The sequence below is a fragment of the Hylobates moloch genome, unplaced genomic scaffold (assembly GCF_009828535.3).
Source record: "Hylobates moloch isolate HMO894 unplaced genomic scaffold, HMol_V3 SCAFFOLD_2, whole genome shotgun sequence".
NCBI classification, from domain to species: Eukaryota; Metazoa; Chordata; class Mammalia; order Primates; family Hylobatidae; genus Hylobates; species Hylobates moloch.
Window position 1 is genome coordinate 168,885,499 of NW_026652277.1, and position 16,259 is coordinate 168,901,757.

Below are 16,259 nucleotides of genomic sequence, written 5' to 3' on the forward strand. Positions count from 1 at the left end.
TACACATAAGATAAAATTTAATGTTTTAATCATTTTCAAGTGGTTCAGTGGTATTAAATACATACATAATGTCTGCGCTGTAATTTTTATCAGAGAACTTAGGAAATGGACCTGCCATACTTTCTCAGTACTTCCTGCTTTGCTGTGTGGATCATAGCAGAGTGCTCCTACACATTCTGTTTTCTGTGTGTTTCAAAGAGAGAAAGAGGCGAGGCACTGAAGTTCAGAGCAGGACTGAACTTGCCCACTTGTCAGTTAAGCTGTCAGTAGCTAGCACATAAGTACATTTTTAGTTCTGTCTGATTTGTATCTTCTAGTCCTTCGCTGTTTTTTCCTTAAGGCGTAAGTTTTTAGTTCTGTATTTCATTTGTGTTAGAAAGAGCTCTATAAACAAGAGAAACAAAGCATAACAGCTCTGCCCACGTGGTACTCCTTGTTCATGGTAAGAGCAGCAGCAGTCACAATCATTACTCTCTTCAAGCGAAAGAAAAGTTCTCCTTTTGAGTTTTCACAGGTAAAAATGGAGGAGCACAGTGCTGAAGAGATTTTTCCGTGCAAAAGTTTTACAAAGAATTATTTTAAAAATTATAAGTAAATTTGAATTCACTTAGCTGTGTTACTGAATATTTTCCCTGCGCACTGTCTTTCATAGGCAAGAGAGCACACTGGGAGATTCAGCTTGCAAGAGTCCTGAATCTGATCCAGAAGACTTCTCCGATGAAACAAATACAGAGAATCTTTATGGTACCTCTCCCCCCAGCACGCCTCGACAGATGAAACGCATGTCAGCCAAACACCAGAGGAATAATGTGGGGAGGCCAGCCAGTCGGTCTAATTTGAAAGGTGAGTCTTGTACTTTAAAAGAGATGTAGGTGGGAGGGTATGGCACTTGATTGATTCTTTCTACAATAAGGTTAGCAATTTCTTTTATTTTTAATTTGATTTTCATGCTCCTGTAAAGTTCAATTTTTTATTTTTAAATTATTACCATTAGTATTAATAAAAGAGACACGTAGTTTTCCAGAGTTAGAAAGGTTTGTCCTGAGTAATGGTTAAAGCCAGCAATGCGTGGGCATTTGAAGATGTGAAAGAGGGCAAATGTTTCCCAGTGTACTAATCCAAGATGGCAACTGGTTACATGGGATAGATGGCCTTCTATTCTTTCAGTCTCTTAGGCTCAAGTTTCTAGATTTTCTCTGCCCAGAGTGGTGTATTGGGGATTTGAGGAGAGACAGAGCCAGGCTGTCTTCCCCTGGATTCCCTCTGCTCTCTGCTGGTGCCCCGGGGTGCTGTCTTTCGTGTGTAGGGCTCTCTTTTTCATGTTAAGCACAGTGACGCCACACCTAACAACCATGACGAAACCTGCTTTCTACTTTTCTCTTTATTTAGGATCGTAAAGTCCACATATTGCTCTATTAGACATGGAGAGTTTCGTGCTTTTTTTTTTTCCCCCAACTTCCTTTTAGTGGGACGTAACTGTTCTTTTTTTGTGGTAGATGAATTGAACGATACTGCGCTGCAGCCTCCTTGTACCCTGCGTGATGGCCTGGAACCTTGTGGTTTTAGAATTTACCTGTTAATCCTAGCAAACTACTTGTCCTAAAACAAATGCCATATATTCCTGGAATTTATTCAGCTATTACTGCATGAGATGCGGATTTTAGTCTTCATCTTGTCTGAGAAATTTCTCCCTGTTGACCTCACGCTCATTTCTACCTCTCCCTTTCTTTAGTCTGTGTTCATTCTTCCTCTTTGTTCTGCTTCCTCTTTCTACAGATTTATTCCATATACTGAGCTTTGATGGCTGTTAGTGGCATCTTCACTTTGCATTCCCATCAGAGCCCTTCCTCAAGAGAGAAGGAGGGCAAGAGAAGTGGGTTTTGTTGTGTTGATTTGCTTGAGTGAGATGCTATCCAAGGGAAGTTCCCAAGCAGGAAAGAGTCTTTCCCACAAATGATTTTTCCACATAAGATACTTCTTATAAAACTTGATTTGCTGTAATTTTTTAACCTGTAGCCTGTACTTACCCCTTTGGAAATTTCCCACTGCAATTTGTCATTTTGAAAATCATTTATTGTACATTTTCTCAAAGAAATTTCTCAAATGACTATAGAAGTTTCTTATCTGTGGTAGGAATCAGTGAAGTAGCATCTACTGAATCCACATTAGTTAATAAATATTTGCTTTGTGTTAGTAAAGTAAGAAGATGCCGGTAATAAACTTGCTTTTTCTTGTTGATTCATACTATTTTAGAACATGAGTTGAGAACACAATTTTCCCGTTTTATGGATTGAGAAACTGAGGCCCAGGGCTTCAGAGCAACTCTTTTTAAGTCCAGAAGGCTCGAGATAGTGTCAGGACTATTTGTACCACTAGTTCTCATGGTACTGTATTTGGACTTTTTCCTAGTACAAGCAACAGCGGTTACGCTTATCCGAAGGCAATATTTGAGTTGACTTTATAGTCTTTCACTAATCAGTGAGACAGCCAGTGTCTAGATGTTTGTTGAGGTTCTGCTGTCCTGCTGGTCTGTGTGAGAGATAGAGGGAAGGGAAAGGATTGGCCCTTTTCTTCCACAACTTTTAAAATTGTTTATTTTATGAAATTATAGAATTTTAGAGCCAGAAGGAGCCTCAGAGATGATTTGCTCAAGTTCCTGCCATTTTTCAGATGAGGAAGCTAATGCTCACAGACCCTTTGATTTATAGCTATCTGATAGCAGACGCAGGACACCAAAATCCTGAATAACTTATTTTTCTTACTGCAAAAGATTATGTGTTTGTTGCAGGAAATTGTAAAAGCCTGACTACAGACTTTCTAGCTTTTTGCTATATATGTTTATGTTGTACTATCTTTACTATTTTATAATGGCTTCTTAAATTTAATAAAAAAAGTTTTATAAACTTTTTTTGTCACAGAACAGCCTGTACTTTTAATTTAAATGGCTGCTATATCATTTGTAGCAGCATCTTCACAGTTATCATTAGCAATTACTGGGTGCTTACTATGGGTTAATCACTGTGCTTAACACCTCCAAAGAATTATCTTTTGAATACTGTAATAACCCAGTGAGGTGTTGGTCTTACATAATGCAAATTGAGTATCCCTAATTCACATGCTCCAGAGTCTGAGGCCTTTTGAATACAGACATGATGCTCCAAGGAAATGCTAATTGGAGCATTTTGAACTTCAGATTTTCGGATTTGTGGTGCTTACTCGGAAAGTATAATGCAAATATTCCAAAATCCAAAACACTTCTGGTCCCAAGCATTTCAGATAAAGGACTTTAAACCTGTACTTATTTTACGGCTGAGGAAACTGGCTCAGAGAAGTTTTACGGCTTTTAGTTTTAAATGTCTCAGTCACATGTATATTAGAAAGTGGCTTCACATGTATGCCAGCTGGTGACTTATTTCTTGCGGACATTCTTGTTTATGAATACCAAGACAAGGTGGAAATGAGACGCCTGTGGTAGACAAGTGGGCCATTTTAATGTTTTAGTCTTGTGTTGTGGTGGTTAATAGTCCTTGAGAATTTATTTGTTCTCAGACTATTGCAGCACAGCACAGTGGACAAAAGCAGAATCTTGGTTGCTTGATTGCCCGGACTCCAGTCCTTCTGCATATGCAGCCTCCGTATCTCGTTTTCTTTATCTGTAAAATCATCTGCCTTACAGTGTCATTAGGATTCTGTATTCCTTATTAGTTATCATCATTATTATTGTAAACTCAGGGTTTCTTTTTTTTTTTTCTGAGACAGAGCTTCACTCTTGTTGCCCATGCTAGAGTGCAATGGCGCGATCTCAGCTCACTGCAACCTCCCCCTCTCCGGTTCAAGCGATTCTCCTGCCTCAGCCTCTCGAGTAGCTAGGACTACAGGCATGTGCCACCATGCCTGACTAATTTTGTATTTTTAGTAGAGACGACGTTTCGCTATGTTGGCCAGGCTGGTCTTGAACTCCTGACCTCAGGTGATCCACCTGCCTCAGTCTCCCAAAGTGCTGGGATTATACAAGCACGAGCAACCGTGACTGGCTGTAAACTCGGGATTTCTTCTCAACACTTACTACTTTTTTTCTTGACTTAAATCTTAAAGCAAAATTAAATAATTACATTGTTGACATATCCTTATTAAATGCCCATTTTTAGGACCCTGAGTCTTAGATTAAATGATTGTCTCAAGTCATGTAGCTACTGTTCCTGCTTCGGTCCTGCCTGGACTACACATTTCCTTGTATGTCTTCCTAGTACTTTGCTTTATCTCACTACATAATGCTGCTAGTACATTTTTTTGTTACTGTTGCTGTTGCCTGTCTTTCCTTCCTTCCATCCTTCCTTTCATCCTCTTCCTTTCTTTTCTTTCTTCTGCCTTTCTCACGCTTTCTCTCCTCACTTCCTTTTTTCCTTTCCTCCCTCTGTTCTTTCCTTATTTCTCCTCCATTCTTTCCATTGAATCAGCAGTTGAGTGACTCCGTAGGCCTGTGCTCTTTTGGAAGATGAGTAAGACCTGGTTCCAGGTCAAGTAGGGAGTACACAAATGACCAACAGTACAGGCTCATCTGGATGCACACAGGAGGCAGTATTGAGAAGACCTGGGCTTGGGAAGACTTCTGGAACAAGTGACATTTGTGCTGTGACCTCAAAGCTGAGTCAGGAAGACCAGTATTTCAGACTAGCATGTGACTCATAATAATATATTGGCCCCCTCAGTATTTTGAGGAGGTTTTTAGAATTAATTAGATTGGTCAGATTTATTTAAAAAGCTGTCCAAGGAAATGTGAACTGTTACATTATTTCTTTCTCACTGCAACAGGCAAAGGCTCTCTGAGTCATACTATTAACTTTAGAACTGCTGTCAGAGTTGGACTCATGTTTTAAACAAACAGTCACCAATAACATTTGCATTTTTCAGATTATCTATTGTTGTGTAACAAACGACCGCGAAACTTAGTGGCATGAAAGAGCAATTATTTTATTGCTCATGATTCTGTGGTTCAGGTGTGTAGGCAGGGCACAGGTCATCCCTGTCCCAGGAGGTCTGGAGCCTTGGCTGGAATAGCCCAGTTGGCTGGAAACATCCTGGCTTGGCTGGGGCCCTAAGTCTGAGCCCTCATTTTTTTGTCCGCATAGTGTCTACTGGATCTCAAACATTCACGATGGCTCCCTCACTCACATACGTGTCTGTTAACTTAGGCTGAGAGGGCAGGAACAGCTGAGGGTTGCTGGCACAGTTTTCTTTCCATGTGATCTTCCTCATGGCTAGCCCAGGGTGGTCCCTGGGTAATTGGACTTCTTACACGGCAGCTGTCTTTCCTCAGAGCCAGTGTTTTGAGAGACCGAGGTGGAAATTGCAGGCCTTCTTAGGCTTTAGCTTCTGCAGTTGTGCAGCATCACTTCTGTTGTGTTCTCTTAGTTCCATGAGGCTGGCCCAAATTCACTGTGGGAGGCGACTGCTCAAGGCAGCGGTACCAGGTCAGGTTTGTAGGTTACTTTGGGAGGTTAACTCCTACATGCATTCATTGTAAAGCTTTGGGGAATTAGAATCTGGTCAGTCACACTGTCTTTGCTTCCCCTAGCCCCGAACCCGCAAAAATGCAAAGAAAAAAAACATCAAGCGCATCCCTGAAGGAATATAAGGACTCAGAAAGGTAACTGAGGGGACTATTTAGAGGAAGAGATATTAACCAGCAATACTGGCTTTTTAGCTATGGTAGCCATGCTTATGAACTAATTATACGAGTATGATTCTTGAAATGTTATTACCGCTATAGGCTCAGAGTAGCTACTAATGTCCTGTGTTTGTTTTTTATAATTGTAAATTCAGATCTTGAGAAAATTGGTAGTCCTAATTGTGGTGCATATGTGTGATTAGACAATTGACTCATTGAAATTATTTGATGGAATTATAGTGCTAATTTCCTGCAAATGGTTATCAGTGACATGTTAGAATGGGAAGTTTTAGACAGGAGAAATCAGAGATAAAACATTGGTACTAAGAAGAATGCCTATATATTAATAAGCTCTTAGTTTTATAAAGATAAGAGAGATGCAGACCATAATACAGCATTATGGAATTCTACAAAGTTAGTTGAATTAGAACATCCAATATATAACCGCTCTTTTCTACTTAGTAATAGGTGGAGGCCATTGTTCTGTGTAAGCACGTTTAAACTAAGGTATTGTTTGGATCATTATAACCATGTTCCCCATAGCGTGTTTCCATATTTAAAAAAAAAAAAAAAATACTATTGTGGGGAGCATCTCCGTTCATTTATCTTTGTCATATATGGAGTATTTTTGTAGATTAGATAACTAGTGGTGGAATTGCTGTATTGAATGGTATGTGTGTTTTAATTTGGTAGATATTGTGCATGTCATTCTGCAAAAGGACAGTTCATTTTGATACTCCTACCAACAATGTATGAATACCTCGTTTCTTTGTATTTTCTATATTATTAATATAAAAATCTGCCAGTTTAGCTGTTTAAATTTGCCTATTTCTCGTTTTATATTTATCTTTACTAAGGGGAATACAGTTGGGGATTGTGGTTGAATGCGTAAGGTCAGTATGAAATTTACTGGAAATATGAGGCTACATACAAGTACTATATTATATAGACATTTATATGGTGTGTGTGCAACCTACACACACACAGATATATACAGCTTCAGAAATGTCTCACTTGAATCACAGTATTTAATTGAATGCAACTATTTACAAAATGTGAGGAATCAAAGAAAGTTATCAAAGCCCTATTACTTTATATTGCAATCACGAGGATTGTGGGTCCCTGGAAACTGAATGCAGATTTTATTATGTGCATGTGTGCATTTTTGTAAGGAGTCCCTAGTTTTAATCAGATTCACAAATGTAGTCTGTGACCCAAATAAGGTTAAGAAGCATTGACCTAGATAACATTTACCATGAATTTAACAAAACTGCTTATCCTGACATGAGTTGGACTCAAAGGATAAAGCCATCAGATTCATAGCAAATTCAAAATTAGTGCAAAGTCTACAAGATCTCTACCACACTAGCCAAGAACAGAGATACTCCCCCAACTCCACATTTGCTGGTTTTACAGAAAATGACTTTTTAAAGGGTCGTAAATGTCAACAAGTTTGTTCAGTAAGAGGGTATTATCTTTGTGTAAATAGGGATAGAAGGGAGGCAGTGACTCCTGTGAGGTGCACCCACTTTCTCCCCATTGATCAAACACTGTTCTCCGTGCTGCTGGCCGGTGGGTTCTGCAGGTGTAGTTAACCTCCCTAACCAGTTGATGTTGCGTTAATGAAAGGGAGATTGTCTTCCACGGGCTGGCTTAATCAGAAGCCTGGGAGCCACGTGGAGGAGAAGGTGAAGCAGCCATGGCCAGAGCGTGAGTAGGAGAAGGCTGTGGGTAGGAGAAGGCCAAGGTGGAGCAGAGCTAGAACTGCTGCCCTGGAAGGAGGGCCTGGTGGCTTCCAGCCCAAGGAACAGCAGGACGACCAGCCCTACCTCCAGCACCTGCCCGAGGGACATATAGCTCTAGGATTCACTTTCTCAGGACCCAACCTGTCTACCTATCGGCAAATCCATGAATGCTGACCATGCTGATGCCTTCCCAGCACCTGTCTGTGGGTAACTATCTCTAACAGGAGCCCCTGGGGGCTGGAGTGCAGGCTACTGGCCTCTCTACGCTGCCAGTCATCCCTGGTCCTTCCCCTAACCCGGCTGAGGCCCAGGACCCTCAGCCCACAGGCATCTGTGAGGGAGCAAGGAAGTGCACCCCTGAGATATGGTCATTTGCAGGGCTGTCGTATGGAGGACGTGCCTCTAGGGGCTTAGCTGGTATGGGGGCAAGGGTAGGGCCAGGAGCCTGTTGTGGGCTAAGGCCCCAGAGAGGACCACGGCCATCGCAGCAGCAGCTTTAGATCTGGTGACTTTCAGGAGCACAGGAAATCATCTTCCTGATGCCTCTGGGGCATGGCCCCCAGGTGCACTTGGGCCTCAAGTGTACTCTGGGGCTGCCCTGTGCAGCCACTCCCACTACAGCTTGTGCAGGGCTCTAAGCTCAAGCTCTATCACTACTTGTGATACCAGATGGACAGAAGGTGGACAGATTCCACCCATGGACAGGCAGATGCTCTGAGGGAGGGTAAAGGCCTTCAGTTTTTGTTTCTTTTTTTTTTTTTTTTTTTTTTAGAGATTTTTTTTTTTTTTTTTTTTTAGAGATGGGATCTTGCTGTGTTGCCCAGACTGGCCTGGAACTGCTGGACTCAAGTGATCCTCCCGCCTCAGCTTCCAGAGTAGCTGACCCTCCTGGTGCGTGCCACCACCACAAGTTTCAGGCCTTCTTTTAAAGGGCTTTTATGTGATTAAGTCAGGCCCACTCAAGAAAATCTCCCTTTTGATTAAACAAAAATGAGCTGGCTAAGGACTTTAATTATATCTACACAGTCCCTTCTTAGCAGCAGGATGTTAGTGTATGTTTGAACAGTGGAGAGAAGGTGCTGTGTACTACAAAATGGCTGCTGCGTCTCATGGCCCAGCCTTCACCAAAAGCTGAAAATTCCTGTTTTATTGGGAAAACTTTCTTAATTTATATGATGGTTTAAAAAAAGGCATTTTATCTAAAGACTGTGTTTGAGTGTTGGGTAAGGATGATTAGCTCTGCATTACCTGGAAGTCTGCTATCTGACGTTCCAGTTGATGTAACCTACCAGGTAAACTCGAATGAACTCTGAATACGTTTGATTTCATACTGTGATGAGTATTAAATTTAACACCACAGGAGCTAGCTGTGGTGTTATTTGAGATTATACTTTTGGATAATGGTAGTCATTACCAATTTATAGCAATTAAGATTTTGATAAGTTATGGACAATATTTAGTCAAATATAACTGTTTCTTCTTAAGGTTGGTTTAAGAGAAAGACAGTCAAACCATTTTTTTCCTTAAATGTTTGTTTTCTTTTTAATATAGCAGAAGGAAGTACATTCAGTTTATCTCATAGTTTAAATAGGTTAAATAGGAATTTAAAAGACACCCAGGCCAAAGCCCTTTTCAGGGCATTGCTGGGTGATCATTATCAGCTTCATTTTGCATTTCTATTCTAGTACTGCCATAGTGGGATGGTAATCTGCCATAGCTGGGTTACAGAGATAGAGCAAATATTTTGCAATTTGTATGAGAATTTGCATGCACGCGCACACACACACACACACACACACGTCCCTGTTAGGAAATATCTCAAGGTGTGTGTGTGTGTGCATGCATGCATGTGCCTATATATGTGTGTGTAAATGTGTGTATCTGCTAACAGTAGTGAAATTAGAATGTTTGATTTTTAAAGAATATCATACTGTTGTAAAATGGAGCTGGTAAAATGGTTACAAGTCAGATTCAATCTATATAGCTAGTGAAATGTTTGTGTCAACCAGAGTGGATTTAAATCCATATTTCAGCTCTTTAGTCCAAACTTAGCCTGACTTTCAGGGTCCTGGTTTGTGTTTCCAGGCTTCCATATACAGGCTCAGTGTTCAGCCATACTCTTTTCTTTGCTGCCCTTGTGTCTCTTCTTTGCTGGCTTCAGATATGCTCTTGCCTTCTTTACTTCCCTTATTTAAGCTTCCATTCTTCGAGGCCCCAGATCAAGTACTTGCTTTTACTTTAAGCCTTTACAGACTAGTTAGCCTGTGTAATCTTTTGTGGTACTCGCTGTCTTAGCCTTTCCTTGGTCAGTTGGTACTGCCTCGCAAGCACCCTTGACAGGTGCAAGGATGGTGTGGTGGCACCAACATGGGCTAGGACCCCTGTTCTAACATTAACCATCTGTCTAACCATCTGTGTTCTGTGCTAATCTTCATCATCATGTTGTTATGAAAATTATGACAATGTCTGTGAAGCCCTTACCTGGAAAATAGAAGCTGGATAAAGCAGTTTCTCAAAATGTGGAGCCATTGTAGCCATGTCAGAGATAGTGGAAGCAGGCCCAGGAACGTGCACGTTAGCAGGAACGCAGTGATTTTGAACGTATACTGAAATTTGAGAAGCTCGAATTAGATGATCTCTAAGCCCCTTCAGGTTGCTGACTTGCCTGGTATTCTAGTTCATCATTGCTCTGAAGATCATCTCATAATTAAAGATTATCCATCTGTTTACATCTCATTTGAGAGCTCAAATAAGGCTGGTTTCTGAAATTTGGACAATATATATATATATGGGAGAACATAAAAATTGCAAGAGTTTGATTAAAAATACGATTAATACATATTCTAAAGAGCCATGGTGGGAATTTATTTGTTTGTCTTATATCCGTCAGATGAACCATATTACTTGTCATTGGTTCCTTTCAGTTTCGTTATAAAGTTTTCTTTTAAAAAAATTTTTATGTTTTTCTGATTTTACCAGAATTATTGGTGATTGGCCAAAGGAAAAAGTATTCCAGAGGTTTGCTTTAATTGTGCTACAAAAATCACACCATTTAATTTATAGTCACTTGGGAGATCAGGTGTCCCATTCATCTTAAGTTATTAGGAACTATTTTTGTAGTCCTGTAATTAGAACTTGCCGAATAAAACATTCTATATAGCTAACCCCTGTACTTTTTATTCATTTTCCTTTTCAGAAGCTCTGTTTGCATTTCACTTTTTTGTTAATTGCAGGGGAATTTAGTATTAATAGGAAACGAAACAAACAAGCACATCTGTCCATCAGTAATAGGCTTTTGGTTGTTATAAAAAGTTCCTTAGTCATGTCAGAGTGGGTAAACACAAAATGTAAAATGCTCAGGGAAATTACTGTATCTAAGTCTGTAGACTACCCCTGCCCCCAACACCCTAATGTTGTTCTCAGATCTCCTTTAATTGATGAGTCCTTTGTGATTTTATAGAGGCCTAACTGGTCATCAGTTGCCAGAAAGCACTCTTGGGTTTACTCTCTGTGTTAGTCCATTTTGCGTTGGCTATAAAGGAATACTTGAGACTGGGTAATGTATAAAGAAAGAGGTATATTTGGCTCATGGTTCTGTATGCTGTACAAGCGTGGCACCAATATCAACCCAGCTTCTGGTGAGGCCTCAAGAAGCTTTTACTCATGGCAGAAGGTGAAGAGGAAGCAGGCATGTCACATGGAGAGAGAGGGAACAAGAGAGAGCTCTCACATGAACTAATAAGAGTGAGGACTCGCTGGTTAGTCGAGGGAGGGAAGGGCACTAAGCCATCCATGAGGAATCTGCCCCCATGACCCAGACATCTCTCATCAGGCCCCACTTCCAACATTGGGGGTCACATTTCAGCATGAGATTTGGAGAGGGCAAATATCCAAACCAAATCACCCTCTCTCTCCTTCTGTCACAAGTATATTATTTTAAAAATGTAGCTACTGCTGAGGTAGAGTAATTGGTATATCCTTTTTGCACAGTAGCTAGACAGGAGTTTGTCTAAGTTTGAATTGCATCATTATTTAAACTAAGATGTATGAGTTTATATTTTGTATATATTTTTCCAAAACCAACTTGGGTTTTGTTTTGGGGGGAAAAAAAAGCTTCTCTGTCCCATCTTGCTCCTTTCCCAATTTGCTTTTCCTTAAATATACTATGTAGGTCCAAATATTAAACCATTGCTTTATGTGAACACAAAATTTCAAAAAATTGTGTAATAGACTGTTTTGTATGCTGTGAGATAAACTTAACAAGATTTGTATTTAACCTATAAAAGTTAGTTTTTCAGGCTTGCTAAAATGAGATTATGTTTATGTGGAAAAATGGGATTGTGGCATTTTTTTTCTCTTAGATTGCTTTCATTGTTGGAATAAAGGTCTAGGGTGAGAAGCTCCATCAGTTATTATTTTCATGTTTTGCTCCTGGTAAGTGTAGCATAGATTTGGAATAATGCTTGTAGCCAGTCTTCTGGGACTATTAAAGTCATTTAATCCTTAGTTTTCCCTTAGGACCTTTCAGTCGTAGATTAGAAGAACTTGAATAAATTTATATAAGAAAAGTAATACTTTTTCACTGTCAACTATTACTTTCCAATTATAAATTGTATGCAGATAGTCTGTTGGCCATTATCAATAATGCACCACATTAGTTTTATAAAGTATTTTAAAAATCCCAAAACCTAAGCCAACAAGATTGTTTTTTATTTCACAATTTTTTGTTTTCTTTGACTCAGAATCATTTATTTGGATGTATATAGTAGCTAATCCACATTCTATTCTAGGTCTTCATTGCCTTTCTTCTGCACACTTTTCTTGGATGTTCTTATCTACTATCACGATATTAAATAATATCTGTACATACTAATAATTTCCAAATCCATTTCTCTGGCTTTCTCTCCTAAGCCCAACATCTATGTTTTTTTAGTTACCTATAGATATTTCCACATATATGTCCCATAGGCACGTCAAATTCAGTGTATTAGAAACTAAACTCATTTTCTTTACCTCCAGTCCTACACAGTGATACAATGTATATGTCATTTTGTGTTTCCCAGTAATAAAGTATAATATAAATTATCTTGAAAAATATAGTGGAGTTAAATGTGGAAGCACTGGTCATTTTTGCTTTCAAAATACCATTGGTTAACCAAATAGTATGTATGTGCTCTGTTAATAAAGGTATAAAAAACACAGAGTTAAATGCATCAGAGCAAGAGAATTAAAGTTGGTCTAAGCAATTTTTTTATATAAATAAGAGTTGATAAGCATTTATAGCTAGAAACAATAAAACTGTGAAGAAATTTTCTTAAATGGACTATATAAAAAGTTTAAAGACATTTAGAAGTAGATTAGTACTAAAGATAAAAATTCTATCTTGAAAATTTTAAATTTAATAAATAATAGTAATATTAGTTTGTATACTAAAATACAGCAAAAAATCTCTATGGACAGATTGGTTTACAATCTTTTTTGATGGATCATAAAGTAAATTTAAGGCAAGTTTAATATAAGGTAAACCAAGCTATAAGTGCTCTTAGGGAAATTTGTTTAAAAATCCTTATTTTATAACTAATTTGAATCGATTAGGAAGTAAATTTGTTTTAAGCAAATTTTCATTGGTGCATTGGTTTGTGGTATATTGGTTTGTAACCCATGTAAATATACCCTATTCCATCAAATCTGAAGATATACTAATATGTGTTTAGATATTACATTCTCAACTAATCTCTTATATATTCACAACTAACCACCTAAAACTAGGTGATTTTACATACTAAGAAAATTATATAATAATTTCTTAGTATAATTATTATATTAATAATATATAATACAATTCTTGGTATATAAGAAATATATACTAAGAAATTATAATATATTCTAAGGTAAAAACAGCTTATAATTGATGGTGTGTTCTTATAATTGGAATTTTTATTTATTTAAAGAGATCTTTTATACTTTCTGATATGTAGATATATGTTTTACTTATGCATATATATATATGTTTAAAAAAAATGGGCCAGGCATAGTGGCTCATGCCTTGTAATCTCAGCACTTTGGGAGACAGAGATGGGAGGATTGCTTGAGCCCAGGAAATTTGGGACCAGCTTAGGAAACATAGTGGGATCCTGTCTCTACCAAAAAAAACAAAAATTAGCTGGGTGTAGTGATGCGTGACTGTGGTTCTAGCTACTTGGGAGGCTGAGGCGGGAGGATCACTCGAGCCCAGGAAGTTGAGGCTGCACTCCAGCCTATCTCAGAAAAAAAAAACTGTAAATGAAAAATATTGGCAAATTTGTCCCTAAAACTTACTTATATCATCATTGATTATATATAACATTCTAATTTCAGAGATGTTAACATATGAAAAAATTTGTGTCCTAGATTCAATGAAATAAACTATGCCTTGAGTGTAGAGTGTAGAGGATAGATTGAGATGGCGTTATAGGTTTGGGCATTATCGATATAGGATGTGGAAATGAATGAGATCACCCAGGGAGAAGAGATCTAAGATTAGCACTTGGAGAAACATTAACATTTTATGTAGTGAGCAAAGTTCCAAGGAGGTATTTGAAAAGAAGGGACTTAAGGAAGTGTAAGAACCCAGAAGCAACAGAATGAAAGGATTTCAGTAACGTAGAGCAATTAATAGTGTTAAAAGTGCCATACAGGAAAGAGGATTATGTGTGTTCATTTCAAAGCTTGGAATCAGATTATAGAACGTTTTCTGGTTGTTTGAAAAAAATGGATGATTTTTGCTTTTTTCGCATTAATTGTAAATGATTTTACATGCCAGTATAACGTACTAAGCAAATTATACCAAATTAGTCTGTATGTCTTCAGTCTTGCTAATTTTGAATTTAAAATGTTACTGCCCACTTGTTTGTGGCAAAGGAGAAATAAAGGAATAGAATAAAGTCAGTGTTTTTGTCTGTCAACTGTCTTTCCGTTTTTTATGAGAATAATCTTAGGGTGCCTTAAGTATTCTTGCATCAATGTGCCTAATTTTTTCAATGAGAAAAGTAATCCAGATAATTTACATGATTTCCTCTTAAGTTTACACATTTAGCTAATGACAAATGCAGGAATTAAATATATTTTCTCATCCAGGTGTCCGTCAGATCTCCCATGCTGTTTCTTCCTTCTTAAATTGAAGGTGATTACTTAGGAAATTTGGTTAAATGATTTGATAACTATGCTTTGTAGCATAGGGAGAAATAAACAGCTAGTTTAGGTGATTAGTTGTGAATATAAGAGAATACAGCAAATACTGGAAAAATGGATAATTTTTTTTAAAATATAGAAAATGTCATATATTTTTTGATTCCTTTAATTTTTAGGATGTGATGTGCTTATTTTTCTTCCATTAGCAGTCTGAAAATATAAATACGTGTGAATATCAGTTTTATTGAAAATACTGAGAGTAGCTTCATATTTTAGAGTTATATAATGTTCTGTTTATTTTTTTTAATAGAAAAAATGAATGCACCAAATCAGCCTCCACATAAAGACACTGGAAAAACAGTGGAGAATGTGGAAGAATACAGCTATAAGCAGGAGAAAAAGATCCGAGCAGCTCTTAGAACAACAGAGCGTGATCATAAAAAAAATGTACAGTGCTCATTCATGTTAGACTCAGTGGGTGGATCTTTGCCAAAAAAATCAATTCCAGATGTGGATCTCAATAAGCCTTACCTCAGCCTTGGCTGCAGCAATGCTAAGCTTCCAGTGTCTGTGCCCATGCCTATAGCCAGACCTGCACGCCAGACTTCTAGGACTGACTGTCCAGCAGATCGTTTAAAGTTTTTTGAAACATTACGACTTTTGCTAAAGCTTACCTCAGTCTCAAAGAAGAAAGACAGGGAGCAAAGAGGACAAGAAAATACATCTGGTTTCTGGCTTAACCGATCTAACGAACTGATCTGGTTAGAGCTACAAGCCTGGCATGCAGGACGGACAATTAACGACCAGGACTTCTTTTTATATACAGCCCGTCAAGCCATCCCAGATATTATCAATGAAATCCTTACTTTCAAAGTCGACTATGGGAGCTTCGCCTTTGTTAGAGATGGAGCTGGTTTTAATGGTACTTCAGTAGAAGGGCAGTGCAAAGCCACTCCTGGAACAAAGATTGTAGGTTACTCAACACATCACGAGCATCTCCAACGCCAGAGGGTCTCGTTTGAGCAGGTAAAACGGATAATGGAGCTGCTAGAGTACATAGAAGCACTTTATCCATCATTGCAGGCTCTTCAGAAGGACTATGAAAAATATGCTGCAAAAGACTTCCAGGACAGGGTGCAGGCACTCTGTTTGTGGTTAAACATCACAAAAGACTTAAATCAGAAATTAAGGATTATGGGCACTGTTTTGGGCATCAAGAATTTATCAGACATTGGCTGGCCAGTGTTTGAAATCCCTTCCCCTCGACCATCCAAAGGTAATGAGCCAGAGTATGAGGGTGATGACACAGAAGGAGAATTAAAGGAGTTGGAAAGTAGTACAGATGAGAGTGAAGAAGAACAAATCTCTGATCCTAGGGTACCGGAAATCAGACAGCCCATAGATAACAGCTTCGACATCCAGTCACAGGACTGCATATCCAAGAAGCTTGAGAGGCTCGAATCTGAGGATGATTCTATTGGCTGGGGAGCACCAGACTGGAGCACAGAAGCAGGCTTTAGTAGACATTGTCTGACTTCTATTTATAGACCATTTGTAGACAAAGCACTGAAGCAGATGGGGTTAAGAAAGTTAATTTTAAGACTTCACAAGCTAATGGATGGTTCCTTGCAAAGGGCACGTATAGCATTGGTAAAGAACGATCGTCCAGTGGAGGT

The 16,259-nt window shown here is 38.6% G+C and overlaps 1 protein-coding gene across 6 annotated transcripts in view; it reads left to right on the plus strand.

Annotated features, from left to right (window-relative positions):
• The window catches only part of MAP3K4 (mitogen-activated protein kinase kinase kinase 4), a 125,458-nt gene that overhangs the window by 41,755 nt on the left and 67,444 nt on the right, over positions 1-16,259 (plus strand). For all 6 annotated transcript variants that reach the window (XM_032161973.2, XM_032161993.2, XM_032161985.2 and 3 more), the window contains exons 2-3: positions 653-843; positions 14,894-16,257. In XM_032161973.2, coding sequence (XP_032017864.1) covers positions 653-843; positions 14,894-16,257 — 1,555 coding nt within the window. The remainder of the gene's footprint in view (positions 1-652; positions 844-14,893; positions 16,258-16,259) is intronic.